This window comes from Xiphophorus maculatus, chromosome 22 (genome assembly GCF_002775205.1).
Source record: "Xiphophorus maculatus strain JP 163 A chromosome 22, X_maculatus-5.0-male, whole genome shotgun sequence".
NCBI classification, from domain to species: Eukaryota; Metazoa; Chordata; class Actinopteri; order Cyprinodontiformes; family Poeciliidae; genus Xiphophorus; species Xiphophorus maculatus.
Window position 1 is genome coordinate 3,285,820 of NC_036464.1, and position 26,845 is coordinate 3,312,664.

A 26,845-nucleotide genomic window follows, 5' to 3' on the forward strand; every position below is an offset into this window, starting at 1 on the left:
ACCCGACTCAGTCGAAGGGGCTGAAGTCCCTCTCCAGGTTCTCGGACTCGTCGTCGTCGGAGAAGAAGTCGTCCTCGTCGATGTCGTCTTCGTCGTAGTCTTCGTGCCACTCGGGAACGTACTCTTCGTCGTACTCGTCATCGTCGTCTTCCGCCTCCTCGCCGCCCTCCTCGGCGTTGTACGTGTTGTTGTCCGAATCTCCAGAGTCTGACCCGCGGTTGGACTTGGACCTGAAGGAAACCACAGGTGAGACACACCTGGCCCTCACCTGCATCTGATTCATTCCTGCATCAGGACCAATCAGATGCAGTAAGCGTCTGATTGGTTCTCTAAACGTCTGAAACTGATCTGGGATCAGGTGACCTACAAGCTGAGATATAGGGACAGATGAGGACAGGTGAGGGACATGTGAAGGACATGTGAAGGACAGGTGTATCCAGGTGAGGGACAGATGAAGGACAGATGAGGACAGGTGAGGGACATGTGAAGGACAGGTGTATCCAGGTGAGGACAGATGAAGGACAGATGAGGGACAGGTGAGGGACATGTGAAGGACATGTGAAGGACAGGTGTATCCAGGTGAGGGACAGATGAAGGACAGATGAGGGACAGGTGAGGGACATGTGAAGGACATGTGAAGGACAGGTGTATCCAGGTGAGGGACAGATGAAGGACAGATGAGGACAGGTGAGGGACATGTGAAGGACAGGTGTATCCAGGTGAGGACAGATGAAGGACAGATGAGGGACAGGTGAGGGACATGTGAAGGACATGTGAAGGACAGGTGTATCCAGGTGAGGGACAGATGAAGGACAGGTGAGGGACATGTGAAGGACATGTGAAGGACAGGTGTATCCAGGTGAGGGACAGATGAAGGACAGGTGAGGGACATGTGAAGGACAGGTGTATCCAGGTGAGGGACAGATGAGGGACAGGTGAGGGACATGTGAAGGACATGTGAAGGACAGGTGTATCCAGGTGAGGGACAGATGAAGGACAGGTGAGGGACATGTGAAGGACATGTGAAGGACAGGTGTATCCAGGTGAGGGACAGATGAAGGACAGGTGAGGGACATGTGAAGGACAGGTGTATCCAGGTGAGGGACAGATGAAGGACAGATGAGGGACAGGTGAGGGACATGTGAAGGACATGTGAAGGACAGGTGTATCCAGGTCCAGCTCTGACCGTTTGTTGGTGTCCGTGTGGTTGGACAGGCTGGACGCCTGCGTGGTCTCGGGCTCCTGGCCGCTCTTGGTCTGGTAGCCGACCCTGAAGTCCTGGACCAGAAACACATCATGGAGTCAGACTGGAGAGTTCACACTGGAAACTGGTTTAAACTGGACTGCCAGTGACTCTGGATCAAACTGGATTCATCTGGAAGTTTTAGAGATCACGGGTTCCAAGATGGCGCCCTGAGAGCAGCAGCCAATCCCTGAAGCTCCTGAAACCGTTTGTAATAGATCTGCAGGATTTCAACCTGAATACTCCCGACGCCCTCTGGGTGGCGCCACGGCTGCCTGGAGTCGGACCCGAGACCAGGGACTAAACCGGTTTACCACAGGTCATATTAATCCGTTTTGAGGTGGTTTAATCTGGATTGAAGCACCTGGGTGGAGTGCTGCAGGATGGCCAGCAGGCGCTCCTGGATGCGGCGGATCAGCTCCAGGCCCGTGTTCAGATGTTCTGGTTTGAGCAGCCGGACGCAGGAGGCCAGGTCAGTGCACTGCAGCAGAGTCTCCTCTGAACACAGAAACCAGTAAACTCAGTCAGACCAGTGAGGCCTGCGGCTGTGCTAGTGGTTGAGGCCGAGTCTCACCCAGCAGGATCTGCAGGGCGTTGGTGTGGAGGTCCAGCGCCTCCGTCTGCTGCTCCATCACGTCCATCTTCTCCGTCTCCTGGTTGTAGTAACTGTAGACGCAGGAGTAGGCCAGCACCTGCAGACACAGAGCAGGGCACAGTTAGCGCGCCGCTCAGCGCTCCGCAGGCCAACAGGAAGAGGAAGTTACCTTTCTGCCCTGAGCCAGGACTTTACAGGCGTCGATGACGAAGGTCAGCGACTTCATCTGCAGAGCCTCGTTGATGGACGACACCTTGCTCTCCAGGCCGACGGCGAAGTCCTGCAGCACAAACCAAACTTCCAGATGCTGCCTGGAGGCCTGGCACGGCGCCCCCTGCAGGACGCCACGCCGCACTGCTGCTTTGGTTGTGATGCTGAACTCTGTCCTGGTCCAAATACTGGAATGGTTCTGGTTCTGGTTCAGGTTCAAGGTCTGGTCCCGGTTCTGGGTCAGGTTCTGGGTCAGGTTCTGGGTCTGGGTCTGGTTCTGGTCCCGGTTCTGGGTCAGGTTCTGGGTCAGGTTCTGGTTCAGGTTCTGGTCCCGGTTCTGGGTCAGGTTCTGGGTCAGGTTCCGGTCCCGGTCCCAGTCCGTACCTTGGCCTGATGGTGGAAGGTGCATCTCTCGTTGTAGTCCTGGAACTTCTTCTCCTGCCTGGCGGCTTTACTCACCTGCAGGAAGGAGGGACAGACAGTGAGCGCTGGCTGCTCTCTGATTGGACGAGGCACGTGACGACGTGGCGGCGAGGCGACCGACCATGGCGGAGCAGTTGTAGTAATCTTTATGTGTGGGCTTCCATGGTTTCAGGCAGCGCCAGCAGAAGCCGTGGTTACATTTGGCACAGGTCATGCTGGGAACAGACAGAGACCTTCGTCACCTTCGTCACCTTCATCACCTCATCATCACGTCTTCGTCTTCCTCACGTACTGCAGGCAGCCCTCGTTCTTCTCAATCTGCGCCTGGCAGCTGGGGCAGCGCTTGGAGATCAGCTTGGCCAGATGTTTGCTCTGGGCCTCCGTGCTCATCCCCTCGTAGAACCCGCCGTCGTCCATCCACTGGGACATGTGGCTGCAGCTGGCCGGGTAGTGGGCCTGGGGGCAGAGGTCAGGAGGTCAGCGTCGCACGGACGGCGGCCCGCAGCTGGGGGGGCCCCGACCGGGAAGCGGCTTCTGGACAGTGACCCGCCCTTAAACCGAGGCGGACCGCCGGCGCCCCCCTGACCCGCCCTACGGCGTGACCTCTGACCTCGGGGAAGTTGCAGCTGAAGCAGGAGGACCAGCAGCAGCGGGAGCAGGTGCCCACGCTGCCCACGGCCTCCTGGCAGAGGATCTGGTCGCAGCCCTGGGGGTTGGTGCACCACGTCAGGTTGGAGCAGCACTCCACGTAGCCTCTGAGCAAGGCGTTCTCGTACTGCGCAGAGGAGAGAGGGGTCAGAGTCCGGACGCCCCGCCGGGGGGCACGGGGCGGCGTTACCTTGGCGACGGTGTCCCTGTCCGTCAGGATGCCGAGGAAGAACTGGGAGGTGGGCTGAGCCTGGCAGTCTGTGATCGGACAGTTGCAGTTCATGACCAGGTTCTGTTCGATCCGCGCCGTCAGGTACTCCTGCCAGCAGGACTGCAACACACACACACAGGTTCACACACAGAACACACACACACTCAGACCCCGGCAGCTTCGGGGCAGTTCTGACCCGGCAGCAGTAGTGCATGCAGCTCAGCGTGGGGACGGGCTCGGCGTCGGGGGCCCGGGGCCCCAGGCAGACGGGGCAGGAGGGGGCGGGGCTCGGCGGCTGCGGGTTCCTGCAGGTGAGGCCGGCGGCCATGATGAGGGCGTCGGGGTCGTCGGTGTAGCGCTGCACCAGCAGGTCCACGTTCCACCTGCAGTGGATCAGCAGGTGTTCGGCCCGGTCCGAGTCCAGGCTGAGGGTCGCCGACACCTGCTGGGACAGGGAGAGCGTCGGTGGCCTGATCGCCATGGCAACGCGGGGCGAGAACCGCCGGGAGGCCCAGGTCGTCGGTGCTGCCACAGAACCCACGAAGAAACAGGCCGTCGAACTCTGACCTGCTGCACCGTCCGCTGCATCAGCTGGCGGACTTCCTCCTGGGTCATTGTCCGGCCCATCGAGAACAGAACCGAGTCCAGAACCCCATCCTCAAACCGCTGCGGCGCCGGTACCAAACTGGGAACATGAGGACAGAATGAGACGGACAAACGTCCAGCGAGGGACAGACGGCCGGACACTCGGAGGCTCCGATGTCTCATTTTATCCCTAAAGCCTTCGTGGACAGCAGACCTGCGGCTCTGTCTGAAGCGGGTCAGAACTGGGCCGCCGTTACAGGCTGTGTGTGCGCGTGTGGTCGGGGGTCGCACCTGATGTCGGCCGTGCTGTCCTTCCTGGAGCCGGCGTGGCCGAAGGAGATCTGGGCGTGGCCCTTCTGGGGCGTGGCCGGGTCCTCGGGGACAAACTCCACGATGTGCGGATTGTCGTCGTTGCGGCGGACGCAGCCCTTGTTCATGACGTGCATGATGCAGGACAGCACGTCGCCGGTGCTGCAGCCGAAGCGGCCGCCGCCCGGCGAGCGAGCCGCTTCCTGCTTCTGGCACGAGTCCATGACCTGCAGCAGGAGCCCAAATCATCCTCCACACAGCTGATTATGCATTTATTTCATTTCTAAAAATTGTTTTAATGGTGTAATGAGGTTATGTATGAGCAAAGTTGCAGCTACATGTGCATCCTAAAGAAAATAAGGCTGCAGGGCAGAGGGGCAGTGGGGCAGAGGGGGCAGTGGGGCGGAGGGGCAGAGGGGCAGTGGGGTGGAGGGGCAGTGGGGTGGAGGGGCAGAGGGGCGGAGGGGCAGAGGGGCAGTGGGGTGGAGGGGCAGTGGGGTGGAGGGGCAGAGGGGCGGAGGGGCAGTGGGGTGGAGGGGCAGAGGGGCGGCGGCTGACCTTGAACACCAGGTTGTCGATGTGCATCTCCTTCTCCTGCTTCATGATGTGGACGATCAGGCAGTAGATGAAGTTCCTCTTCCTTTCCAGCGTTCCCGCCGCGTCCTCGTCCACATTCAGGTACGTTTGCCGGGGCAGCAGCTGCAGCGACGCAGGCGCGCCCTGCAGGCTGCGGGACGCCACCTGCTGGTTCAGCTGCAGCACAGCTGAGGACGAGAGGAAGGTTACAGAGGAAGAGGAGGAGGATCAAGGCTGCAGCTCTTACCTGTGCTGGGCTCCTCCTCAGAGCTGCAGGTCAAAGGTCCTCCGTCTGCGATGAGCGGCTGCAGAGCGTGCAGCAGCACGGCAGCAGACAGGCCGCTTTCCTGCAGCAGCTGCTGCACTCTGACCTCCTGCAGACACACGACGGGTCAGAACCGGCCAGAACCCTGGAGGCACCGAGACCCGGCTGGATCCTCACCTCCTGAGCATTGAAGTGCAGCAGGACGAACATCTGCAGCGTGGAGACGTGCAGCGTCCAGCCGCCCAGCCGCAGCTCGCCGTGGCCCAGCCATGTCCACTGCAGCCGCCGAGGCTTCGAGTGGCTCAGGCTGTACATGGACTGACCTGCAGACACGGGATGAACCAGCCTCAACTAGGCCTTCACTAAACCCTGCTCTTTAAAGCCGGGTAAACTAAAGCCCGGCTCCAGACCAGCAGCAGAACCGGAGCCAATCAGAACCTGCTGAACCTCAGTGGTTATCCGGGCTTAACTTCAGATAAACCTGGTTTAATCCAGGATGAACGCAGCTTAAGCAGCAAGCAAAGCGGTTTAAACGCAGTCAGGAATAAAGCAGAGATAAACCAGTTCACCCAGTGTCTGGCCTCACTGGCTGTACTGGAACTCACTGTGGCTGTAGAACTGGGTGAAGTGGTTCAGGTAGGAGCAGATCTCAGCTGGAAAATGTTTGGCCGGTTCAACCAGGAAGCAGCCCGAGGACACGGCCCAGCACCGTGGAGACAGAACCAGGACCTGGACCTCCGCCTCCTCCTCGGACTCCTCCCAGTCTTCCATGACCTGCGGCAACAGGAGAAGGACAAAGGAGGAAGGAGGCTGGGGGCCGGCGGCGCTCCCTGCTGCCCCCCTGCAGCCTGCGGCCCCCTACCTGGTCCTGCTCCTGCAGGTGGCGGTCCAGCTGCTGCAGCCGGTACAGGTGGAACTCCTGCTGCAGCTCCGCCGACTCGCTCAGGTTCTTCAGCATCTGCTGAGGGAAGCGACTCGGGAAGCAGCTGCCGATCTGGTCGATCACAGCGCTCTCCAGCCACACGTTGCCCTGGGCGAGCAGCCGGTCCCCGAGGTAGTACCTGCACAGGTAGGAGGGGGGCGGAGTCTCATCGCTACTGCAAAACCGGGCCGGTTCTGCTGGGGCATTCCTACCTGTAGAAATGCTCGAAGGTGTTGGCGAGCTCCAGGCCCGACAGGAAGAGCATCGGCTCCAGGAACTGCTGCAGGCGCTGCAGGGTCTCCGCTCCACCAGAGGGCGCCGCGCTGGCCTGGATCATGTGGTCGATGTACTGAGCAAAACGCTCACTGACCTGCAGACACAGGAAGTTAGGAATGGAGCTATCAGACTCTGGAAACCTGAGCCTCACTGACACAAAGCAAGGGGGCGACCAGAAAGCCTTAAAAAGCCTGGCTTAAATCAACCTGGATTAAATCTGAGTTAGTCCAGGATTATCAACTTCTTCCATCAGTGGCTGGAGAGACTGAGGACATTCAGATGTCCACTTTGGACAAAATAAACAGCTGCTCCATAGACAGAGGCTCAAACACAAGAGAACCGCCGCCTGGTTCATTTACGTCTCAAGGACCAATGAGGACGAAGGACATTGTTTTAAACACAGACATGTCCACACTTTGGACAAAAAAAGACAGGTGGTTGGAGAGAAGAGTGAAAGAAGCCATTCGTGATCCACTGATCAGAGACGGCTTGACAGGCTAGACCCGTCCTCTCAGGTGATCACAGGATGGGGCCCTCGACGGCCCCATCAGAGGCCCGAATCTCCTCTGGAGGGGAAGCGTGTCATTCCTCCGTAGCAGCCTTAAGCCGGACCTTCCTGATTAGACCAGGCTGGTTCTGGACTCACGTGCATGGCTCTGAGGATGGAGAGCTGCAGCAGCGCAGCAGAGAAGCCGTGTCTCAGAGCGAGGACGAAGGCCGTCTGCTGTCCGAACAGCTCCTCCATGGCGTTCTTCAGGCGCAGGTACAGAGTACAATAACGCTCCACAAAGTCCGGCAGGCTGCAGCTGGACTCCAGGAACTTCTTGACCTGGTGGAGCAAGTGGACCACATCATGCAGGGTTCAAAGTTCATGACCCAGCAGGACAGATGACAGGGTTTACATTGGTGTGGCCTTACCTGCCGCTGCACCACTCCCTGCCAACAGAGGGCGATGCCTGCAATGCTACTGCTGCTCTTCACCTTGGGCTTGGATGAAGACGAGGAGGAGGAAGAGGAGGCAGCAGAGGAGTCTTTGTTTTTACCCTCTTTACCATCTAGAAGACAAACGGCACAGGGTTGTTGAATGGAGCGGGGTGAAAAAACTGAAAACTGCAGCCACAAACACAAACAAACAAGAAAAATTAAGCCAGGCTGCGGCTCCTTCCTCTGCTTCCCTCTCACCGGGAACCGGATCAGAACCGGGTCAGAACCGGGACCACCATGGGAGGAGCTCAGTGGTTGAAACTCAAAGAAAAACATGGCCACATCTGAACGAAGCTGAGTGGTTTGGTGGGTTCAGGCGCGCCCTGCTGGATGCCTTTACACCTGCAGGGTTTTAGTTTTAGTGAGCAGCGCCCTCTTGTGTTGAGTCGGCAGATTGACAACCCACTCAGTGTTCTCCATCCAGCAGGGGGAGCCGTGCCAGGATCTTGGCCTCATCGGGACCAATGAAATGAGAGCAAAAGAAAAAACAAACGGCTTCAGAACCAAAGCTCATACTCACTCTTCAGCTCTTTGCTCCGGTTCAGAACCTCTGCAAACAAAACAAACTCCTTTAGTCTCCAAACTGCCCCGGGGGTGAGGGAGTTCTCATTCTGCCCCGCTTTGAGTTCAGATGATGAACAAATCGGATCAGTACCCGAACCAGTTGGATCACTAATCCGAACCATTGGATCAATAACGCAACCCATCAGATAATTAACCTGATAGGTACTCGGATCAGTGATTTCCACATTGGATCACTAACCCGTCAGATTAGTGTGAAACCCGTTGGATCAGTACCAAGGGTTTCCCCCAGAAGACCTGTTGAGGCGGTCCACCGTGGTTTTGTATTACAAGATGTTACTGGAAGACATCGTCTGTCAAACACTATTTAAACCCACAACTACAGTCTTAAATGCAATTAAAATGAATATCAGCTATTTGCTCTTCTGTTTACTCCATACTGTGTCAGGAGCCCCATCAGGCCATTCAGGGCCCCATAAATGCCAATATTGTAACACAGACCACAGACATATAAATGCAACATTTGTTTATTGAGATTATCAATGCTGCTAAATTTGACTCAATGGTTTCAGCCAGTGATGATTCTAGCCCTGCACCTCAGGTCGCCACCAGTCCTGTAAAATACGGAGTCGTCCCATATTTGGCCGTTAAATGTTTGTCCCGTATTGAACCGATACATAACTGTCCGAAAGAAACGCCTTTCATACACACATCAACACTATGTTTAACAATAATGACCAAAATAAAACAGGAATATTAAGGTCAGCTACATTGTAATGTCTGGAGCTAAAGAATCCCAGAACGCTACGGACCAACGCTGCAGTCACGGTTGCCTAGAGACGGTTGCTACGCAGCCGCGGTGAGCTGCTATCAACTCGCGTCTTTTTAAAACGTCCTCTGGTAAAAATACAGAGGCAAGGAGGAGACACACATCCCAGGCTGGACATGTCAGTGAGGATGGATACTGTGTCCGTCGTGACGCCGTGTGCTGCTGAATGACAGACAGAATGGATCAGGAGAGGAACCGCAGACCCGTCAGAACAGGGTGGGTCCTGGAGGCCCGGCATCATGCATGTTTTATTCTCTCCCTGGTACCAACAACCTTTTCAGCAGGTCAGTGATCTTCTTCGGCCTCTAATGATCCATCATTGGATCCAGGGAGAGACTAAAGCATGCAGGATGCCGGGCCTCCAGGACCCACTTTGGGCTCCACTGCGTCAGAACCTAAAGAACCAGACATCAGAATCTCTTCATCCTCAATCATCTTCTGAGGCTGATATGGTAGAGAACATTTAGCCATGATTAAGTTTCTTGTTGTGCTTTTAGTCGACGATATTGGTTTGATTATTTGTTTAGCTTGTTGAGTTTGGATAATATTTACGGTAATAAATAATAGCAATAGCCAAAATAATTGGCCATTAAAGGACAAATCATACATAAATATTTCCTACATTACTTTCTGTGTGTTTTATTCAGAAATGTTGACATACACTGCCTGGCCAAAAAAAAAAGTCGGCACCAAAAAATGGTCACACTCTCTAATATTTTGTTGGACCGCCTTTACCTTTGATTACAGCCTGCATTCGCTGTGGCATTGTTTCAATAAGCTTCTGCAGTGTCACAAGATTTATTTCCATCCAGTGTTGCATTAATCTTTCACCAAGATCTTGTATTGATGATGGGAGAGTCTGACCACTGCGCAAAGCCTTCTCCAGCACATCCCAAAGATTCTCAGTGGGGTTAAGGTCTGGACTCTGTGGTGGCCAATCCATGTGTGAACAAGATGTCTCATGCTCCCTGAACCACTCTTTCACAATGTGAGCCCGATGAATCCTGGCATTGTCATCTTGGAATATGCCCGTTCCATTTGGGAAGACAAAATCCATTGATGGAATAACCTGGTCATTCAGTATATTCAGGTAGTCAGCTGACCTCATTCTTTGGGCACACAATGTTGCTGAACCTAGACCTGACCAACTGCAGCAACCCCAGATCATAGCACTGCCCCCACAGGCTTGTACAGTAGGCACTAGGCATGATGGGTGCATCACTTCAACTGCCTCTCTTCTTACCCTGATGCGCCCATCGCTCTGGAACAGGGTAAATCTGGACTCATCAGACCACATGACCCTCTTCCATTCCTCCAGAGTCCAATCTTTATGCTCCCTAGCAAACTGAAGCCTTTTTTTCTGGGTAGCCTTACTGATTAGAGGTTTTCTTAAGGCTACACAGCTGTTCAATCCCAACCCCTTGAGTTCCCTTCGCATTGTGCGTGTGGAAATGCTTTTGCGTTCACAATTAAACATACTCCTGAGTTCTGCTGTTGTTTTTCTTCGATTTGATTTGACCAAACGTTTAAGTAATCGCCGATCACGATCATTCAGGATTTTTTTCCGACCACATTTCTTCCTGGAAGGCGATGGTTCCCCACCATCCTTCCAGTTTTTAATGATGCGTTGGACAGTTCTTAACCCAATTCTAGTAGTTTCTGCAATCTCCTTAGATGTTTTCTCTGCTTGATGCATGCCAATGATTTGACCCTTCTTAAACAGACTAAGGTCTTTTCCCAACCACAGGATGTGTCTTTTGCCATGGTTGTTTAAGAAATGAGGAGTTACTCATTGCATCAGCTGGGGTTAAATAACTTGTTGCCAGCTGAAAGATAATCGCCTATGCAGTACTTATCCAATAGGAGGCTTGGACCTATTTGCTTAGTTAAATCCAGGTGGCGACTTTTATTTTGGCCAGGCTGTGTACTTTATGGGTAGTTGTTCAGTGGTCATTTAATGTATTATTTCACTAATATTGTATTAATGTGGTTTAGTTTGGTAATCTGAGTTCCTGTAAATGAAGAAAAAAACATGCAAACCAAAAAATCTCCAGACCCAGACCTGCAGCCCAGGGGCGGTTCTAGACGGGGGCCAACAGGGGAACCAAAGAAATTATACTAAATAAATGTCTTTTATAAATGGTGTTGGATTTTTTTAAACTTTCACACTTTTACTTTAACAATGAATTAAACATTATAGTGCTGCACTTTTAGCTGCTGTATGGAGATAGGGTCAACTTTCCATCTGCCAGGGATCTGCAGCCTGGACCTCTGAAGACACAAGTGGCTTTTTGATTCATTTAATATAACAAATTATCAAATGATGAAATATACTGCTCTGCTTTTTGTTTAACTCTTTTATTAAGTGCCCCCCATGAACAAACACCTATCACACTGTCTCCTCTAGTAAATTTGGTCTAGTTATGGTAGCTAATATTATTTCCTGTTATAACCTGAGCTAGTGGGAGCATATAAATATTGAATAAAAGGGGTCCTAGGACTGAACCTTGGGGTACCCCACATGTGACCCTTGACCTCTTTGATGAGAAGTTTCCAATTGAAACAAAGAAATCCCTGTTCTTTATGTAGGATTCAAACCAGTTGAGCACTGGACCGGAGAGTCCGACCCAACTCTCCAGTTGATTCAGTAATTTTTGTGATATTTATGAATGGAAATGGCATAAAATATTGGCTTTATTTATTTGAAGATTACTTTGTAGTTATTCAGAACAAAATGTTTGGATAAATAATGGGTTGGTTTGATCCTGGTTCTTAGTCTAGTTACTCTTGTTAGACTTAGACTTAGACTGACTTTATTGTCATCTTGCATGCACAGGGTGTATACAGAACGAAATTTCGTTGCATACGGCTCAGGACAGTGTTTTGAGCTTCCAATGTTATGAGGTTACTCCAGAATAAAATAAAATACAGTATAAAATATGAATATAAAATATAAAGTGCAGGTCTGACAGTAAAATAGAAGTTATTTAGCTCTGTACATGTGCAAGGTATAAAGTGGAGACCAGTTTTTAAGTGCAGTCCAGTTAAGAGTTCAGCAGTCTGATGGCAAGTGGGAAAAAGCTGTTTCAGAACCTGGTGGACCTGCACCGGATGCTGCAGAACCTCTTTCCAGAGGGCAGCAGGGAGAACAGTCCATGGTGGGGGTGTGAGGGGTCACTGATGATGTTTCGGCCTCGGGACACGCAGCGCTGGGATGAAATGTCCTGAATGGAGGGAAGGGGGGCCCCGATGATCCTCTCTGCTGTCCTCACCACTCTTGTTGCTGTTTTTGAAGTTTGATTACTGACTGTTGTGTTGTTTTGTAATTAATTACCCAAATCTCTCTGGAGTCATTTAAATAATGTCAAATTAAAGAACAGCGCAGGATGTTTGGGTCAGGCTGGTTCTGTGAACAGAAAGGTGTTTGGTACTGAAACTATGACAGACTCACTTCATGAACTGTGAACTGAAATATTAAAACCCGACTCATCATGTCCACTTTTCCATAGATGGACATTCATTCTTGTTTAAAGAAAAAAGGCCAACAGCCGCATAACGTTCAGATAAAAATAAGGGTAATGCAATTTCTACGTATGATTTTCAAATGAAGTTCAGGTTAATGACTAGTTTTCCCTAATCTTCTACCTTGATAATAAACTGGTTTTAGGTTTATTAATCCTATGAATTTACTAAAATGTTCTTCAAATGACATAGTTTTGAGTAGATTTTATTTTAATTTCTGGGGCAGCATATGTTAGATTTACCAATATTTTATTTTAGCAATTTTTTTATCTGATTACTTCTCTTGGGCCTTGGTCTTGCTGGGGGCTAAGCACCCCTAAAGGTCAGATCCTAGATTCATAGCATACATAAATTAAAAGATTTTAAATTGTTTAACTTTAAATTTAAGATTTTAAAGGAGCTGGCAAGTTTATTTTGTAAAAGCTGAAAGAACAATTTTCAGTTAAATTGTTTTAACACAGCTACAATCTAATGCTGTGAATTTGAGCTCTGTTCTCAAATACACCTCAGTAAACTACAATTATAACAAATTGCTTTTTAGGTTGGCCAGTTAAACAACTCCTTTCTCCCAGACTTCACTAAATCCATGTTGAAATGTTGTTAGTGGTGCTCATGTTCTAAGCAGCAAAAGAGGCCATTTAGTCAAATTCTGCTCAAGGCCTCATACAGCCTTGGACCAGCCCTGCATGATGAGCTAAAGCCGCTGAACTGCACATCTCTGCTGGATACAGAGGGACAAACGAGAAGATTTAATTTATGTGGCTTTAGTAGCTCTTGCATTTCTTGTCTGTTGAGTTTTTTTTTTATAAGCGCCACAGAAACTGTTTTGGTTGCCTGAGCTTTATGGGATTAGTTTATCTGGTCTCTCTGCAGCCGCCCGCATTAACTCTAGCTGACTAAGCAGCTGACATGGTTCGATGCATCATGTAACCGTAAAAATAAGAAAAAATTATCATGAGATAAAATAAAACCAGTGATGCACGACTATGAGGCAAGTGTGAAAGCTCCTCCACAGGCTGAACCACTTAACCACTAATGCACCGGCCAACCGGGACCACATACAGTGCTGCTTGAAAGTTTGTGAACCACCTGAACATGGTCATTATTTTCTAAAGAAAAATTATAATAATCATGTGACATGAACATCCAAATCTCAAATTGTAAAGCAAACCTTCCAAATAAGGGAAACAAAGAAAAAAATATACATGTTTTCGTTATTTATTCAACAAAAGTATTTTATCTGTCAAAAAACTGAAAATCTGCCAAGTGCAAAAGTATGTGAACTCTTTCATTTAGTACCTTGTGGCTCCTCCTTTTGCAGCCATTACTTCAACTAAACGTCTTCTATAACCACAAACGAGTGTCTCACATCTGCTTTATGGGATTTTTGTCCACTCCTCCTTGCAGAACTCTGCCAGTTGAGTGAGGTTGGAGGGACATCTGGCATGTACTGTCCGTTTCAGATCTTGGCACAGCATTTCTATGGGATTGAGATCGGGACTTTGACTGGGCCAATCCAGAGTGTGAATCTCCTTTCTCTTAAGCCAATCTTTGGTACTTTTGCTTTAATGCTTTGGGTCGTTGTCTTGTTGCATAATCCATTTCCATCCCAGCATCAACTCCCTTACTGATGGCAGGAGATTCTGGTCAAGAATTTGTTGATAGTCCCAGGAATTGATGGTTCCCTGGATTATATGGAGTCGTCCAGGTCCGGAGGCAGAAAAGCAGGCCCAGACTTTCACATATCCACCACCATGTTTCACTATTGGGAGGACGTTCTTTTCTTTAAATGCAGTGTTTACTTTTCTCCAAACATGGCGCCTGTGATTGTGGCCAAATAATTCAATTTTGCACTCATCCTTCCAGAGAATGGACTTCCAGAAAGCCTCTGGTTTGTCCAAGTGCTCTCTGGCAAAGTTTAAATGGGCAGCTTTGTTCTTTCTTGAAAGCAGAGGCTTCCTTCTAGCAACTCTCCCATGAATGCCATGTCTATTGATATTTCGCCTGATTGTAGACACATGTACATTTATCCCAGATGCTGACATAGAGGTCTGCAACTCTCTGGAGGTGATGCGTGGGTTGGCCTTTACCTGCATTATTATTTTTCTGGTGCTTCTTTGTGTGAGTTTTGACGGCCGTCCACTTCTGGGCAGAGTTGCGGTGATGCCAAGTGCCCTCCACTTGTAAATGATTTGTCTCACAGTGGATGGATGAAGCTGGAATCTTTTGGAGATGGTCTTATAGCTTTCCCCAGACTGATGGCCTGTCACCACCTTCTTTCTGATGTCCTCAGATGTCTCCTTTCCTCTCGGCATTGTTGATCTGGTCTTTATGCCTTGACACAACAGTGGTTTGGTTGGTTTCCTCCCCCTTTTAACCAGTGCACCTCAAAACTTTTCCCAAGGATATCTCATTTGATTGGTCTGCTTAGTTGATTGCTTGAGCACTCACATGTGTTTCACCTGAGTCTTTTACCGGATTGTCTTTACCAGTGCAGCTGTGGTTCATTTACTTTTGCAGATGCTCTGATTCCATGTTTCATTTAGTCTGCTTGCAATTCATACATTTCCCTCAAAACAAGCAAATGGAATCGATGAACATAAACCTGACATTTCATATACAAAAACTGGTAATGAGAAAATAAGAAAATCATGGTTAAAAATAAGAAAAATCTAAACTACACAACTAGTTCACAAACTTTCAAGCAGCACTGTACATAAACTTGATCAGTGCAGAAACAGAAGCAGGTGCTGAGCAGCAAGTTGAGATGTAAACACCGCACATAATTCCTTGCCCACAGAGATAAATCATTCTCAACACTCACTCAATGCGCACCTCTGAAAGGGCGACTACAGGTATACCATAGACCTGCACAAGCAAAGCTAATGCAGTGGGTTTTAATTTCCTACCTTGATGTAGAGTTCTCCAAAGAAACCTAATTCTTCAAAGGGGGTTGATGTAAATATCCATATAGGCCAACCTATGTCCAGTCAGAGCGAAAAGAGGCACGCGCAATCCGCACCGCAGTAAACTTCAGACATCAAGCAGCGACAGTGAGTGAGGCAGTGCAAAGAGGCGCCAGCAGTGTGACTGGTCTAGGCTCCCGGCTTTGTGGCCTGTTAAATGCATCAACTATAGACATATCTTTTAGGAATAATTCTGCTCCGTCGGTAAAACGCTCAGCGTAACAGAAACGCTTGCAGTCCAGCTTAGAATTTAAAAAAAAAATGTAAGCAATTTCTTTTTCTAAAAACAAAAACAAGCAACACTTAGCCTGGAGGGATGGGGACAAGTAAAGTCTGGCTATCTGCCAGGCTTATAATACACTGGGGGAAACCCTGAGTACCCCAGACCATCAGATCATTAACCCATCAGATCAGAAACCCCACCCATCAGATCAATACCCATGCTGTTGGATCAGATGCCCATCAGATCATGAACCCATCGAATCAGTACCCAACCTGTCAGATCATTAACATCAGATCATGAGCCCATCAGATCATGGACCCATCAGATCACAAATTAGTACCCCACCTGTCGGATCAGTACCCCAGACTGTCGGATCATGAACCCATCAGCACATGAACCCATCTAATCAGTACCCAACCTGTCAAATCATGAACCTGTCAAATCAGTATCCCAACTGGTCAAACCATGAATCATCGAATCAGAACCCAACCCATTGGATCAGTACTCCAGACCATCGGATCATTAACCCATTGAATCATAAACCCATCGAATCAGTACTCAGCCTGTTGGATCAGTAATCCATCAAACCATTAACCCAACCCATCGGATCTTCATCTTAACCTCAACTTATCAGGTCACAAACTGGTCCAGCTAGCTTTGCTGGTTTCACTCACTGGACTTCGCTGGAGGTTTGAGCTCCTCGCCGTCAGCTGAACTCGTGTCCACATGGACCAGCAGGTGAGTGAGGCGTCTCACTCTGGAGTTAAAGATAGCGGCTCGGCTCTTGCAGCGGCGGGCCACCTCCGAGTTCTCCAGGTACTCGCTGAGGAGCCACGACAGCGGACTGGATGCTTTTGATTCTGGATAGAACATGAAGCATAGTTCAGGCTCAGAAAGCTTCAATAAGGAAATATTTACAGACCAGAACCTCCTAAAAGAAAGACCTATCAACAAATCAAAAGTTCAGAAACCACCCTTGCGGATACTTACACCTTCTGGAGGGTCCAGTGACACACAGTTGACATTCTGAAGAGAGTGAAGTGTCTCAAAACAAGTTATATCTTTAAGTCTTAGTAATACATCCAAGCTGAGGCCTTCTTGTTATGAGTAACCTAGACATTTCACAAATAGAGGCTGCCATACATGGATAAAGTTTGGGAGGTCCAACATACACAAGCAGTGGCATATTGGAGGCAGTGAGGGTGTTCCCTGCACCATTAACAAAGTTAGAGGGATGCTAGATTCGGGGGGGGACTGTTAGGCTTTGTCCCTCCCACCGGTCTCTTACTTTTGATTCACTTAATCTTTAAATTTCTGTGCTTTCCCAATCTGTAAATATATTTGGATTGCGTAATAAATGTATTTCCTTGATTAATCTGGCCTTACAGAGTCTTCACTCTATAAGACAACCCCAAAATATAATGTTAGGAAAATGTTCTTAGAGAAACACACAACAGAGTGATCTTCACTGAAAGAAAATGTTTGTCATCAGACCAAACCTGCAGATTAGAATAAGCTTGACATCATTGGTGTGTGTGGGTAGGAGTGGTCACCTGACAGCGTGATGCTGTGGACGATGGGGCTGATCAGAGCCTCCCAGCAGGTCCGACCCAGAGCTTCGGCTGCTTCAGCGTCCGGCAGAAACCGATCTGCAAACATCTGTTCATGTCTCAACGCACTGTTCAGCCTAAACACACACAGATTCAAGTTCTTGGGTGAGTCAGCAGTGGCTGCAGCATCATTCGTTGACAGGCAGAGAAGAGTTTGTACTTGTTGAAGAGCTGCAGCAGCTGAGCCTTGTCCTCCACCACCTCCTGACACCAGGTATGGGCCTTGGTACTGTAGAACAGGTAGGTACGGCGGCACAGCTGCTCCTTGAACACGGGCCAGAACGTGGGCTTCGGACCCAGAACCTCAAAGCCGTGGACCCGAGTGTCGATGCCACCCTGCAGCACAGAGGGACGGATCAACACCTGTGGAGGAGGCCCAGGACGTTTAAGGAGCAGAGACTGACCTGCTGGCATCTCTTAATCCTGATCTGAATGATGGACCAGAACCGGGTCATGTTCTCCAGGAGAACCACGCGGCTGGCTGAGGCAGCGACGTTCACCTGTAAAGATGGAGCAGGGTCAGATGGGGAACCGCCCTCGTTGACCTGACCAGAACCAGACTCACCGTGTTGAGTTCTGTGTTGATGTTGGCTGGGTCATCCCCGCCCAGAACCAGGATCCTGGCCGGCATGTAGCTCGAGTCCTCACTGGCGACTAGGATGGCGAGTTGTCTGAACATGGAAACATGCAATATCAAAAGTCAGGTGACACAGGCAGGTAGACCAGCTATAACAGAAGGCCACATCACAAAGCCACGCCCCAAAAAAAGACGCCTAGCAACAGAACCATTCACCTGAAAACTCTTGAGAGAGAGAGAGAGATGACCACCCCTGCCTGATAACCACACCCACCTGATGACCACGCCCTTGTGCATGTAAATGTTGATGAAGTGCGAGCCAGTGCACCCATTGGATTCCCAGTAGGTTTTGGGGTTCTTGTCAGTCAGCTTGTTGGCTCTATGGTGATTGGAGGAAACCTCCACCTTTTCCCAACATTTATCCTCCTTGAGCTCCACACTGGAGCCTGGGAACATCAATAGGGACACCAGTTAGACCAGTTTCAGAAACCACTCTGTCCATGAACATAAAAGAACATCTGCACTGACCTTGGCACAGGTTCCTCAGGAAGACGTCGAAGAAAGGGATGTTGATCGGCTGGTGGCTGCGGCGGTGCTCTTCGATCTGACCCAGCACCATCTGACACACAACAGGAAACACAGGCAGCACATGACTCACAGCAGCCAATCACTGGAGACCATGAGGACCTCAGCTCTTTACTGCTGGAGATGATGCTAAGATGTTCTCCAGAGCGTCTCCAGGTCCAGGGACCCTGCAGGTGCCCACCTGGATGCATCCGGCCAGCACGCTGGTGGTCATCTTCTTGTAGAGGCTGGCGTATTTCTCACAGTCACTGATGAGGTCTCGCAGCTCGGTGACCAGCAGCAGGTTAGTGCTGTGTTTGTCCAGAGCCTTCACCAGAGACTCCTTGGTCCCCAGGCGGCACATAACCACTGCATAGTCCTTGTTCAGTGAAGCCAGTCGGTACAAGAAGCGGATGAAGAGTTGCACAACCTGTGGAGTCATCATAGCAGGTCAGCCTCTCACCATGACCACTGACCTCAGAACCAGGAGCGCTGCTAACCTCTCTGTCGTTGATGAACGCCGTCATTGTCGACAGACATGGCTCAATGCTCTCGTGCCATGGCAGCATGTCCTCCTCGTAGTTGTCCAGGAACTTGTTGAGGATTCTGCAAGTACAGTCAAGTCAGACAAGGTCCAGCAGCACCACTGGGGCCGCTCTTGGCAATACCAACAGTACCACCACAGCAACAACAGCTCCAGAGGCACCAGTGGCACCTTACCTGAGGATGGACAGCTGGACCGCCCGGTCAGCTCGGTGCTGCTCCATCAGGCGGACCAGGTCCTGGTAGGTGTCCCGGCTGCGGGTGACCTGCATAAAAAGACGAGATGAGCTGTTGAATGGCGGCAGCATCGATTCTGTGGGTTTGAACAGATCTTTTCCAGTACCTGTCGGCGCTCGTCCTCCAGCTGGAACGTGTCATCGCACAGTAGCTGCTCCAGGGTCTGGATCACCTCTTTGGTCACCGTCAGCTCCTTCAGGCTCACCACCAACATCTGCAGCTCTGTGTCCTTAAAGTCTAGCTGGTCCTGACTCTCTGAGAAAGACGACCCGGTTTATTTATAGAACAGTACCTGTCGTCCATAGAACCTGTGGCTACTTGAGCTTACCTTAAATACAGAAATAAAGCTGCTTCATGGAATAAACTAGACGATCCATCTGCCTCACAGACTAAAGTAAACAGGGTGTATACCTCACAGATTAAAACAGTGAGGTATACACTGGTGGTTTTAATTTCCTCAAGACATTCCTATAATCTATCATTTGACTGATGATAGATCAGTCAGAAGATCTAGAGTTGGTGGTGATAAGTCATCATTGATCATCTGATAGATGATAGATCAGCTGATAGATGAGATCCATCATCTGATCTATAGATCAGATCTATCATCTATCATATGATAGATCTGATCTATTAGATGATAGATCAGATGATAGATCTCATCTATCATCAGATCTATCACCAGCCAGTCATACCTGTCCATAAATCCTAACTGGTCTCATCAGGATCTATGGATAAGTATGACTGAATATCATCAGCATAAGGATGGAGATTTATCCCATGAGGTCTAGTGATTTCAAAAATTGGAAGCAGTAAAGCAGTATAGTAAAGAGAACTGGGCCAAACCAGAGCCCTGCGGTTCTCCAATAACCTGATGATGTAAACCAGCCTAGTACTGCTCCCCTGGCCCTTGATCCCCTAGCATGTTGGGTCTTTTCAGGAGCAAAACGACCTCAGCAACAGTCCAAGTCAGGGAAAGGGGCCTTGGTCATGCCCGCACCAAAGACCCGTACCTTTGCTCTCCAGCTTGTGCACCATGGAGATGTGGTTGAGGGCGATGATGGCCAGCATGGTCTCAGCCCTGGACAGTGTCAAACACTTTTTCAAGACGGTGGTGACACCGCAAGCCACCAGCTGCTCTGCTAGACTCTTGTGGCTGGCGATGAGCATGATGATGACCAGGAGCCCATTCCGAACCGACAGCATGCAGCTGCACAGAGAAACGGTTTGAGCAGGAAGTCATGGGAACAGGGAGCTGCATCTCGGAAGGAGGACTCACCCTTTGGTCTTCAGCATGAGGTCGATGGCAGACGGGATGGCGCTCAGGAGGCCCTTGGAGCCTTCGGGAGTGGCTGAGCCAATGCTAGCGAAGATCTCCAGCATCATCTGGGTTCCCGACTCCGACAGCGGCAGGCTACTGCCGACGCTGCGCAGGTCGTGCTTACTGGCGCCGGTGATGACCTTTAGCGTCTGAGAAAGAGGACTGGGTCGTCATCATCATTGTCAACAACATAAGAGAAGACGGTGAGTCTTACCGCCAGCGCCAGCTGGAGCACGTGGACCACCGTAGAGAACTCCTGCATGCAGGACAGGACCGCTTTGACCCCGCCCTCCGTAGCGAAGCACACCCTCCACTCGTACTTCACCATGAGGAGGTGGGTCAATCTGAGCGTGCTCATAACCACGTCCCTGGAGGAGGAGCCCAGCAGCTCCACCAGCAGCTTCAGCACTTTGTCACTGTCAGAAACACACCGGCTCAGTCAGTCTATTTCTTGGACAGAGTCATTGGTCCAGTCTATGTCCTGGACAAGGGCTATTCTGACGTCTCTCACCGAATGGTCTGGGCCGAATCGCTCCTCATGGAGTTCTTGTCCTGTGCGCTCTTCTCCTCCAGCAGCCGCGCCATGAAGAGGACAGTGGCCAGCTGCTGGGTTTGTTCTGAGGCCGAGCCTCCCTTCTTCAGGATGTCCACCACCTCCCCCAGCTTCTCCAGCAGGCTCTTCTTCCCCTGAACCCGCGGGTTGTTGAACACTGCAGGAAGACAACATGACACCTCATCACCAACATGGAGACAGACGCTCCTCATCATCATGATGAAGATGTCCCCACCTTTCATCTTGTCCTCCAGGTCGTCTGGATACTTGCTGTCGTCCTCAGAGGGAAGCTCGCTCTCCGTCTCCGAGGAGCCAGAGTCCAGAGGAACTTCCTTCTTAGCCTTCTTGGAAACTGAGCCTTTAGCTGAGGAAGAGGAGGCTGACGATGAGGAGGTGAAGCTCTGTGTTCCTCCTCCCAAAGCGGGTGGAGCCAGGGAGCTTTCTGCTGCAGAGAGACGTAGAGTGAGCAGTGTGGTAGAGACAGGAAGGAGGAACCTAACTCTCACCCAGCAGCTCTTCATCCTCCAGGCTTCCTCCTCCTCGCCGCAGGTAGTGCTTGCAGAAGGCGTGGGAGCAGAGCAGGTCGTCGAGGCACCAGGACGGCAGCGCCTGCTTCAGGTAGTGCAGCAGCTTCTTGGACACGTCTCCGGGGACGGACAGGCCGATGAGAGACGCATCATCTGGCTGCACCTCCTGGACAGAGGACAGAGATGGGTCTGCCAGCTCTAACCCGGAGACAGGGGACACAGCGAGGGGCCCCACCTGGTCCTCCAAGCTCTGCTGCAGCAAGCTGTGCACCTCCTGCTGCTGCTTGGGCTCCAGCTTCTTGATGAAGAACAGCACCTCCCACCACTCTGCTCGGCTGAGCAGCAGTGGTTCCGCCTGCAGCGCCTCCGTCAGGTAGGGCAGCGAGTACAGGCCCCCCGGCGGCTTGGAGAAGAACGTCTGGCTGACTGGGGGCAAAGGAGGAGGAGAGGAAGAGAAAAGCTGAGGAGCAGGGGGAGTAGCGGGCAGGAAGTCCATCTTACCTGCGGTGAGTTTGAGCGTTTCGGTCAGGGTGGAGGCCTTCTCCTGCGTCTCCCTGTCGGACTGGCTGCTGCTTCCGCTGCCCAGTATCTCCACCATGTGCCAGTGGACCCAGTAGGTTCTGGACAGGGAGTTCCAGTAGACCTGCAGACAGCACAGCGTGATCCAGAAATGGCTCCAAGCTGACAGACGCAGCAGGACCCGGTCCTCACCTGAACGGGCGGCGAGCCGTCGTTACTGTAGCGGAACTCGCCCTCGTCGCCGGCGCTCACCTCCTCGTAGTCCTCCAGCATGCGCACCGCCATGCCGCTCTTCAGGCTGTCCTGGACGTACTCCACGTACGCCGAGCGGCTACTGAAGTCTGACCGCGCCTTGAAGCCGTTCCCGCCCCTCTTCTTGGTTGGCGTGGCTGCCGGCACCGAATCCGGGGAGCCGGCGGCCGGCGACACAGACGAGGTGCAAAACCGGGGCTGGAAGATGGAGCGGAGGATGGGGCGGGGCACCTCCTCCGCCAGCTCTTTGCCGCAGGCCATGCCCCCTCCTGACTGCCGTCCGGAGCCGTCGGGAGTCTTCCGGTTCCGGTCCCAGCCCATGACCCGGACCAGCTCCGAGATCAGGTTGGCCATAGCCATGGTGAAGTCAAACTCCTTCTGAAGGCGGAGGAGCTCTGACTGGTGGGCGGAGCCTGTAGCGGTGGGGGCGGGGCTACCGTCCTGTCTCTCTGAGCCTGCCTCCGCCCCCGCAGTGTTCAGCTGGTCCATCAGAGACGTGACGCACAGGTATCGCTTCACCAGGGAGAAGAGCAACTTCCCAGGTATCTGAACAGACAGAACCGGATCAGAATCAGATCAGAACCATCTGATTTTGGTCTGGTTATGACCCAAACTAACAGAATTGTGTTGCTACAGTATCCCACAGATAGCAGCTTTTCCTGATTCTAAAAGAAACTGAACCCCCCAGGTGTGAGGTGGGGCTACCTGGGGCAGGTGGATGCCCTCGAAGGAGATGCCGTGCTCCTCGGAGGACGTGGTCTCGGCGAACAGCTCCAGCAGGGTGTAGCGGTTGTCGAAGTCCATGTGCTGCTCGATGCCGTCCTGCTGGCTGAGGGACAGCAGGACGTAAGCCCGGCTCCCTGCAGGGAGACATGGGGCACCGGGTCAGAACCGGGTTAACGAGGTCAGCCCGCCAGACAGCAACGGAATCAGGTCTGTCTGGGTCAGCCCGCATCGCAGCAACAGAACCGGGTTTATCCGGGTCAGCCCGCCCCACAGCAACAGAACTGGGTCAGCCCGCCCTATTGCAACAGAACCGGGTCTGTCTGGTTCAGCCCGCCCAATAGCAACAGAACCGGGTCAGCCTGCCCTATTGCAACAGAACCGGGTCTGTCTGGTTCAGCCCGCCCAATAGCAACAGAACCGGGTCAGCCTGCCCTATTGCAACAGAACCGGGTCTGTCCAGGTTAGCCTGCATCATAACAACAGAACCGGATCTATCCGGGTCAGCCCGCCCCACAGCAACAGAACCGGGTCAGCCCGCCCCACAGCAACAGAACCGGGTCAGCCCGTCCCATTGCAACAGAACTGGGTCAGCCCGTCCCATTGCAACAGAACTGGGTCAGCCCGCCCCACAGCAACAGAACTGGGTCAGCCCGTCCCATTGCAACAGAACTGGGTCAGCCCGTCCCATTGCAACAGAACTGGGTCAGCCCGTCCCATTGCAACAGAACTGGGTCAGCCCGTCCCATTGCAACAGAACTGGGTCAGCCCGCATCATATCAACAGAACCAGGTCTATACGGGTCAGCCCGCCCAATAGCAACAGAACCGGGTCTGTCCAGGTTAGCCTGGATCATAGCAACAGAACCGGGTCAGCCCGCCCCACAGCAACAGAACCGGGTCAGCCCGTCCCACTGCAACAGAACTGGGTCTGTCCGGGTCAGCTCACATCATAGCAACAGAACCGGGTCTGTCCAGGTTAGCCCGCCCCACAGCAACAGAACCGGGTCTGTCCAGGTTAGCCTGCATCATAGCCACAGAACCGGGTCTATCCGGGTCAGCCCGCCCAATGGCAACAGAACCGGGTCTATCCGGGTCAGCCCGCCCCACAGCAACGGAACCGGGTCAGCCCGCCCAATGGCAACAGAACCGGGTCTATCCGGGTCAGCCCGCCCCACAGCAACGGAACCGGGTCAGCCCGTCCCATTGCAACAGAACCGGGTCTGTCCGGGTCAGCCCGCCCCACAGCAACAGAACCGGGTCAGCCCGTCCCACAGCAACCGAACCGGGTCAGCCCGCCCCACAGCAACAGAACTGGGTCAGCCCGTCCCATTGCAACAGAACTGGGTCAGCCCGCATCATATCAACAGAACCAGGTCTATACGGGTCAGCCCGCCCAATAGCAACAGAACCGGGTCTGTCCAGGTTAGCCTGGATCATAGCAACAGAACCGGGTCAGCCCGCCCCACAGCAACAGAACCGGGTCAGCCCGTCCCACTGCAACAGAACTGGGTCTGTCCGGGTCAGTTCACATCATAGCAACAGAACCGGGTCTGTCCAGGTTAGCCCGCATCACAGCAACAGAACCAGGTCTACTGAGGTCAGCCCGCCCCACAGCAACAGAACAGGGTCTATACGGGTCAGCCCGTCCCATAGCAACAGAACCGGGTCTATACGGGTCAGCCCGTCCCATAGCAACAGAACCGGGTCTATACGGGTCAGCCCGTCCCATAGCAACAGAACCGGGTCTGTCCGTTTCAGCCAGGTTCCCCAGAATGCAGCTGACCTGCGTCGTGTGAGGCCAGCGCCCGCAGCATCTTGCCAGCGCTGCGCCTCGTCTGCGTCTCCTTGTTGCACAGCAGCTCCATCAGCAGGTTGAGGGCGCCGGTCTCCTTGAAGACGCCGACCAGCGAGCCGATGCTGGCGTAGGCGCTCAGCACGTGGATGGTGTGCATGATGTTGATGGAGAAGTCGCTCTTCTTGGCCATCTGCTTCCGGGCGCGGCACACCAGGTTCTTCACATCCTGCTTCATGTCGGACAGTTCCACCTCGTCGAATGTCACGTCTGCCGGAAACTCTTCGCCGCCCTGAGGTGCTCCGTCTGCCGCCGTGCCGCCCAGCTGCTTCTCCTGCGGCTGTAGGGGGCGCTGCGCTTCCGCCTTCCTCTTGCCCAGCAGCGTGGGGCAGTTGGCGAAGACGTCCTCCATCGTCATCCACATCAGGATGTTCTCCGGCTTAGCTTCTCCTGACGTGGAGCCGCCGGACCCGCCTACGCCGGTCCCTCCGCCGCTCGGGCCGCCCGTCTCGCCGGCTCCGCCCCCGCAGCTGGACCCGTCGTCTACGGTGACGAGGCACCAGCGAATCAGGTACTCCGTCTGGCCGTCGTGGGTCCGGCGCTGGCGGATCAACTCCTCCGGGTACGCCTGCAGGCTGGGCCCCAGCTGGACCAGCAGGTTCCCGTTGCGGCGCTCGCCCACCATGGTTGCTATGGAAACAGAGACACACATCAGAAATGGTCAAGGAACTGGACCTGGTTTTGTTTTATCCTCAGAGTCTGGAGGAGGAGGAGCCCGCCCCACAGGAGGAGGTTCTGTTGTCTGGAGGAGTTTGACCCAGACCAGAACTTCCAGACCAGAACCCCTCCCATCAGAACCTCCATCCTTCTTGGTGTCCCTTGGTGACGTTTCAGTCTAGGGTTCTTCAGCTGCACTCTCCCTAGCAGGACAGTCCAGTTCACCCTGGATCCGTCAGAACCGAGCCCACTCAGGTCCTGAGGTTCCTCCAATCAGGGAGCAGCTCCACAAGTCAGCAGGTCCCGGTTTCTACCTCATGTGATCGACAGGTTTACTAACTGTTTAACTAATGATTTAACTAGTTAGCAGCTTAACTAACTTCACCGCTAACTAGCTAGCTGACCAACTAAAGGTGTTTCTGTCCCTCTGTGCCGTTGACGCAACGTGCTGACGTCACACCGAAGTCCGCTCCGGATTCAGAGGGTGTAAGATTAGACCCGTAAGGAGTCAGAACCTGCTGCAGTCGTGGATCACGCAAGACTCTGGTCTGCAGGTCCCTGATGTTCCGGAGAATTCGGCTCGGTTAAACACCAGAACCTGGTAACGGCTGAGGAGAACCGGATCCAGCAGCTGTTAGAGCTACACAGTTCCGGTTACAGACAGCATATGAAGCAGACCCGAAGCTAAACCGAAGCGGTTTGGAACGGTTCTGGTTCTAAACAAACCGTGTAGAGAACACAGTCGGCCGCTCCGGACCGGAACCCGATGGGCCTGCCCCCCTCCTCAGTGTGAGTCCGGTTTACCTGGCGAGTCCCGCACCTGCAACTGCGCGCGCACTTTCCTCTTTCGCCTTAACGCACTCTTTTCCAGCCTGGTTCTGTAGGTTCTGTCCGGGTTCTGCCGCAGGTTTGATGCGCACTGTCACACCACGGAGCGCGTCTTCCGCCTCTGTGCTAATCTTCCGGTAAGCTGTTAGCGCAGTAGCGCCCCCTCTGTTCGGAGGAGTTCTGTCATGACGTCACGTTTTATCGGTTTGGTGCATCCTGGATTCTACGGAGATCAGCTTCACTCAAACTTAAATAAATACTGTCATAAATGAGTACATAATTGATGATTCCCCATGAAATAACATCAAATTAAAATGTTAATCTGGAGATCATGTCGTCAGTCACAGTTTTATTTATTTATTTCATAAGAGTGTTTTATTTTGTACAGTTATTTCATGGGCTTATGTTTTCTAACTGTTTTTATTTCATGTTCTTATATTCAAACGAGAGGGCGGAGAAGGCCACATTCAGGGTTTTCAGAACCAAAACGAGAATCAGAACCGAACACAGGAGACAACAGTTCCTGTGAAAACAACTCTGTGAAAACCTGAGATGGTTCATGTGAAGCTTCTTTTGACCTTGTCATCAATCAGAGGTTCTGATGGATCTGAAGCAGTGTCTGCGGTGTTCTGGTCCGCAGGGGGGCTCAAACGAGTAATTTGTAAGTATTCAAAATGACTAATTATTTAACGTAATTATTTATTACGTTAAATAATTCAGTTGTTCCAGTGATGAAAGACCTCAGCAGGTTCTCCAGGAGGCTGAACCTCC

At 52.1% G+C, this 26,845-nt stretch overlaps 2 protein-coding genes across 7 annotated transcripts; both read right to left on the reverse strand.

The window, feature by feature from the left end:
* cul9 (cullin 9) lies at positions 1–26,226 on the reverse strand. 6 transcript variants are annotated; one of them, XM_023327660.1, is made up of 45 exons: positions 26,051–26,226; positions 24,521–25,219; positions 22,718–22,872; positions 21,953–22,558; positions 21,743–21,884; positions 21,477–21,667; positions 21,221–21,407; positions 20,950–21,078; positions 20,673–20,871; positions 20,376–20,577; positions 20,120–20,310; positions 19,854–20,050; positions 18,947–19,095; positions 18,781–18,869; positions 18,561–18,666; positions 18,263–18,490; positions 18,025–18,115; positions 17,771–17,942; positions 17,485–17,590; positions 17,324–17,419; positions 17,080–17,255; positions 16,863–16,996; positions 15,984–16,169; positions 7,768–7,797; positions 7,182–7,318; positions 6,910–7,092; positions 6,200–6,357; positions 5,928–6,126; positions 5,671–5,839; positions 5,243–5,388; positions 5,048–5,174; positions 4,783–4,988; positions 4,207–4,451; positions 3,898–4,015; positions 3,527–3,772; positions 3,310–3,450; positions 3,082–3,246; positions 2,764–2,927; positions 2,593–2,686; positions 2,433–2,507; positions 2,008–2,118; positions 1,818–1,935; positions 1,608–1,741; positions 1,187–1,278; positions 1–230 (listed from the first exon to the last, which is right to left on the reverse strand). In XM_023327660.1, exons 2-45 carry the CDS (start codon positions 25,212–25,214, stop codon positions 8–10), a joined length of 7,707 nt encoding a protein of 2,568 aa, XP_023183428.1. In that variant the 5' UTR covers positions 25,215–25,219; positions 26,051–26,226; the 3' UTR covers positions 1–7. The 6 variants fall into 6 exon arrangements, with proteins under 6 accessions (XP_023183428.1, XP_023183426.1, XP_023183425.1 ...); XM_023327658.1 differs by having other exon boundaries at positions 20,950–21,156; XM_023327657.1 differs by having other exon boundaries at positions 20,950–21,159.
* Positions 348–1,168, reverse strand: LOC111606634. The gene is made up of 2 exons (XM_023327668.1): positions 947–1,168; positions 348–892 (listed from the first exon to the last, which is right to left on the reverse strand). The coding sequence occupies exons 1-2, from the start codon at positions 1,150–1,152 to the stop codon at positions 364–366; spliced, it is 735 nt and encodes a 244-aa protein (XP_023183436.1). The 5' UTR covers positions 1,153–1,168; the 3' UTR covers positions 348–363.
* Positions 26,227–26,845: the final 619 nt, after the last annotated feature.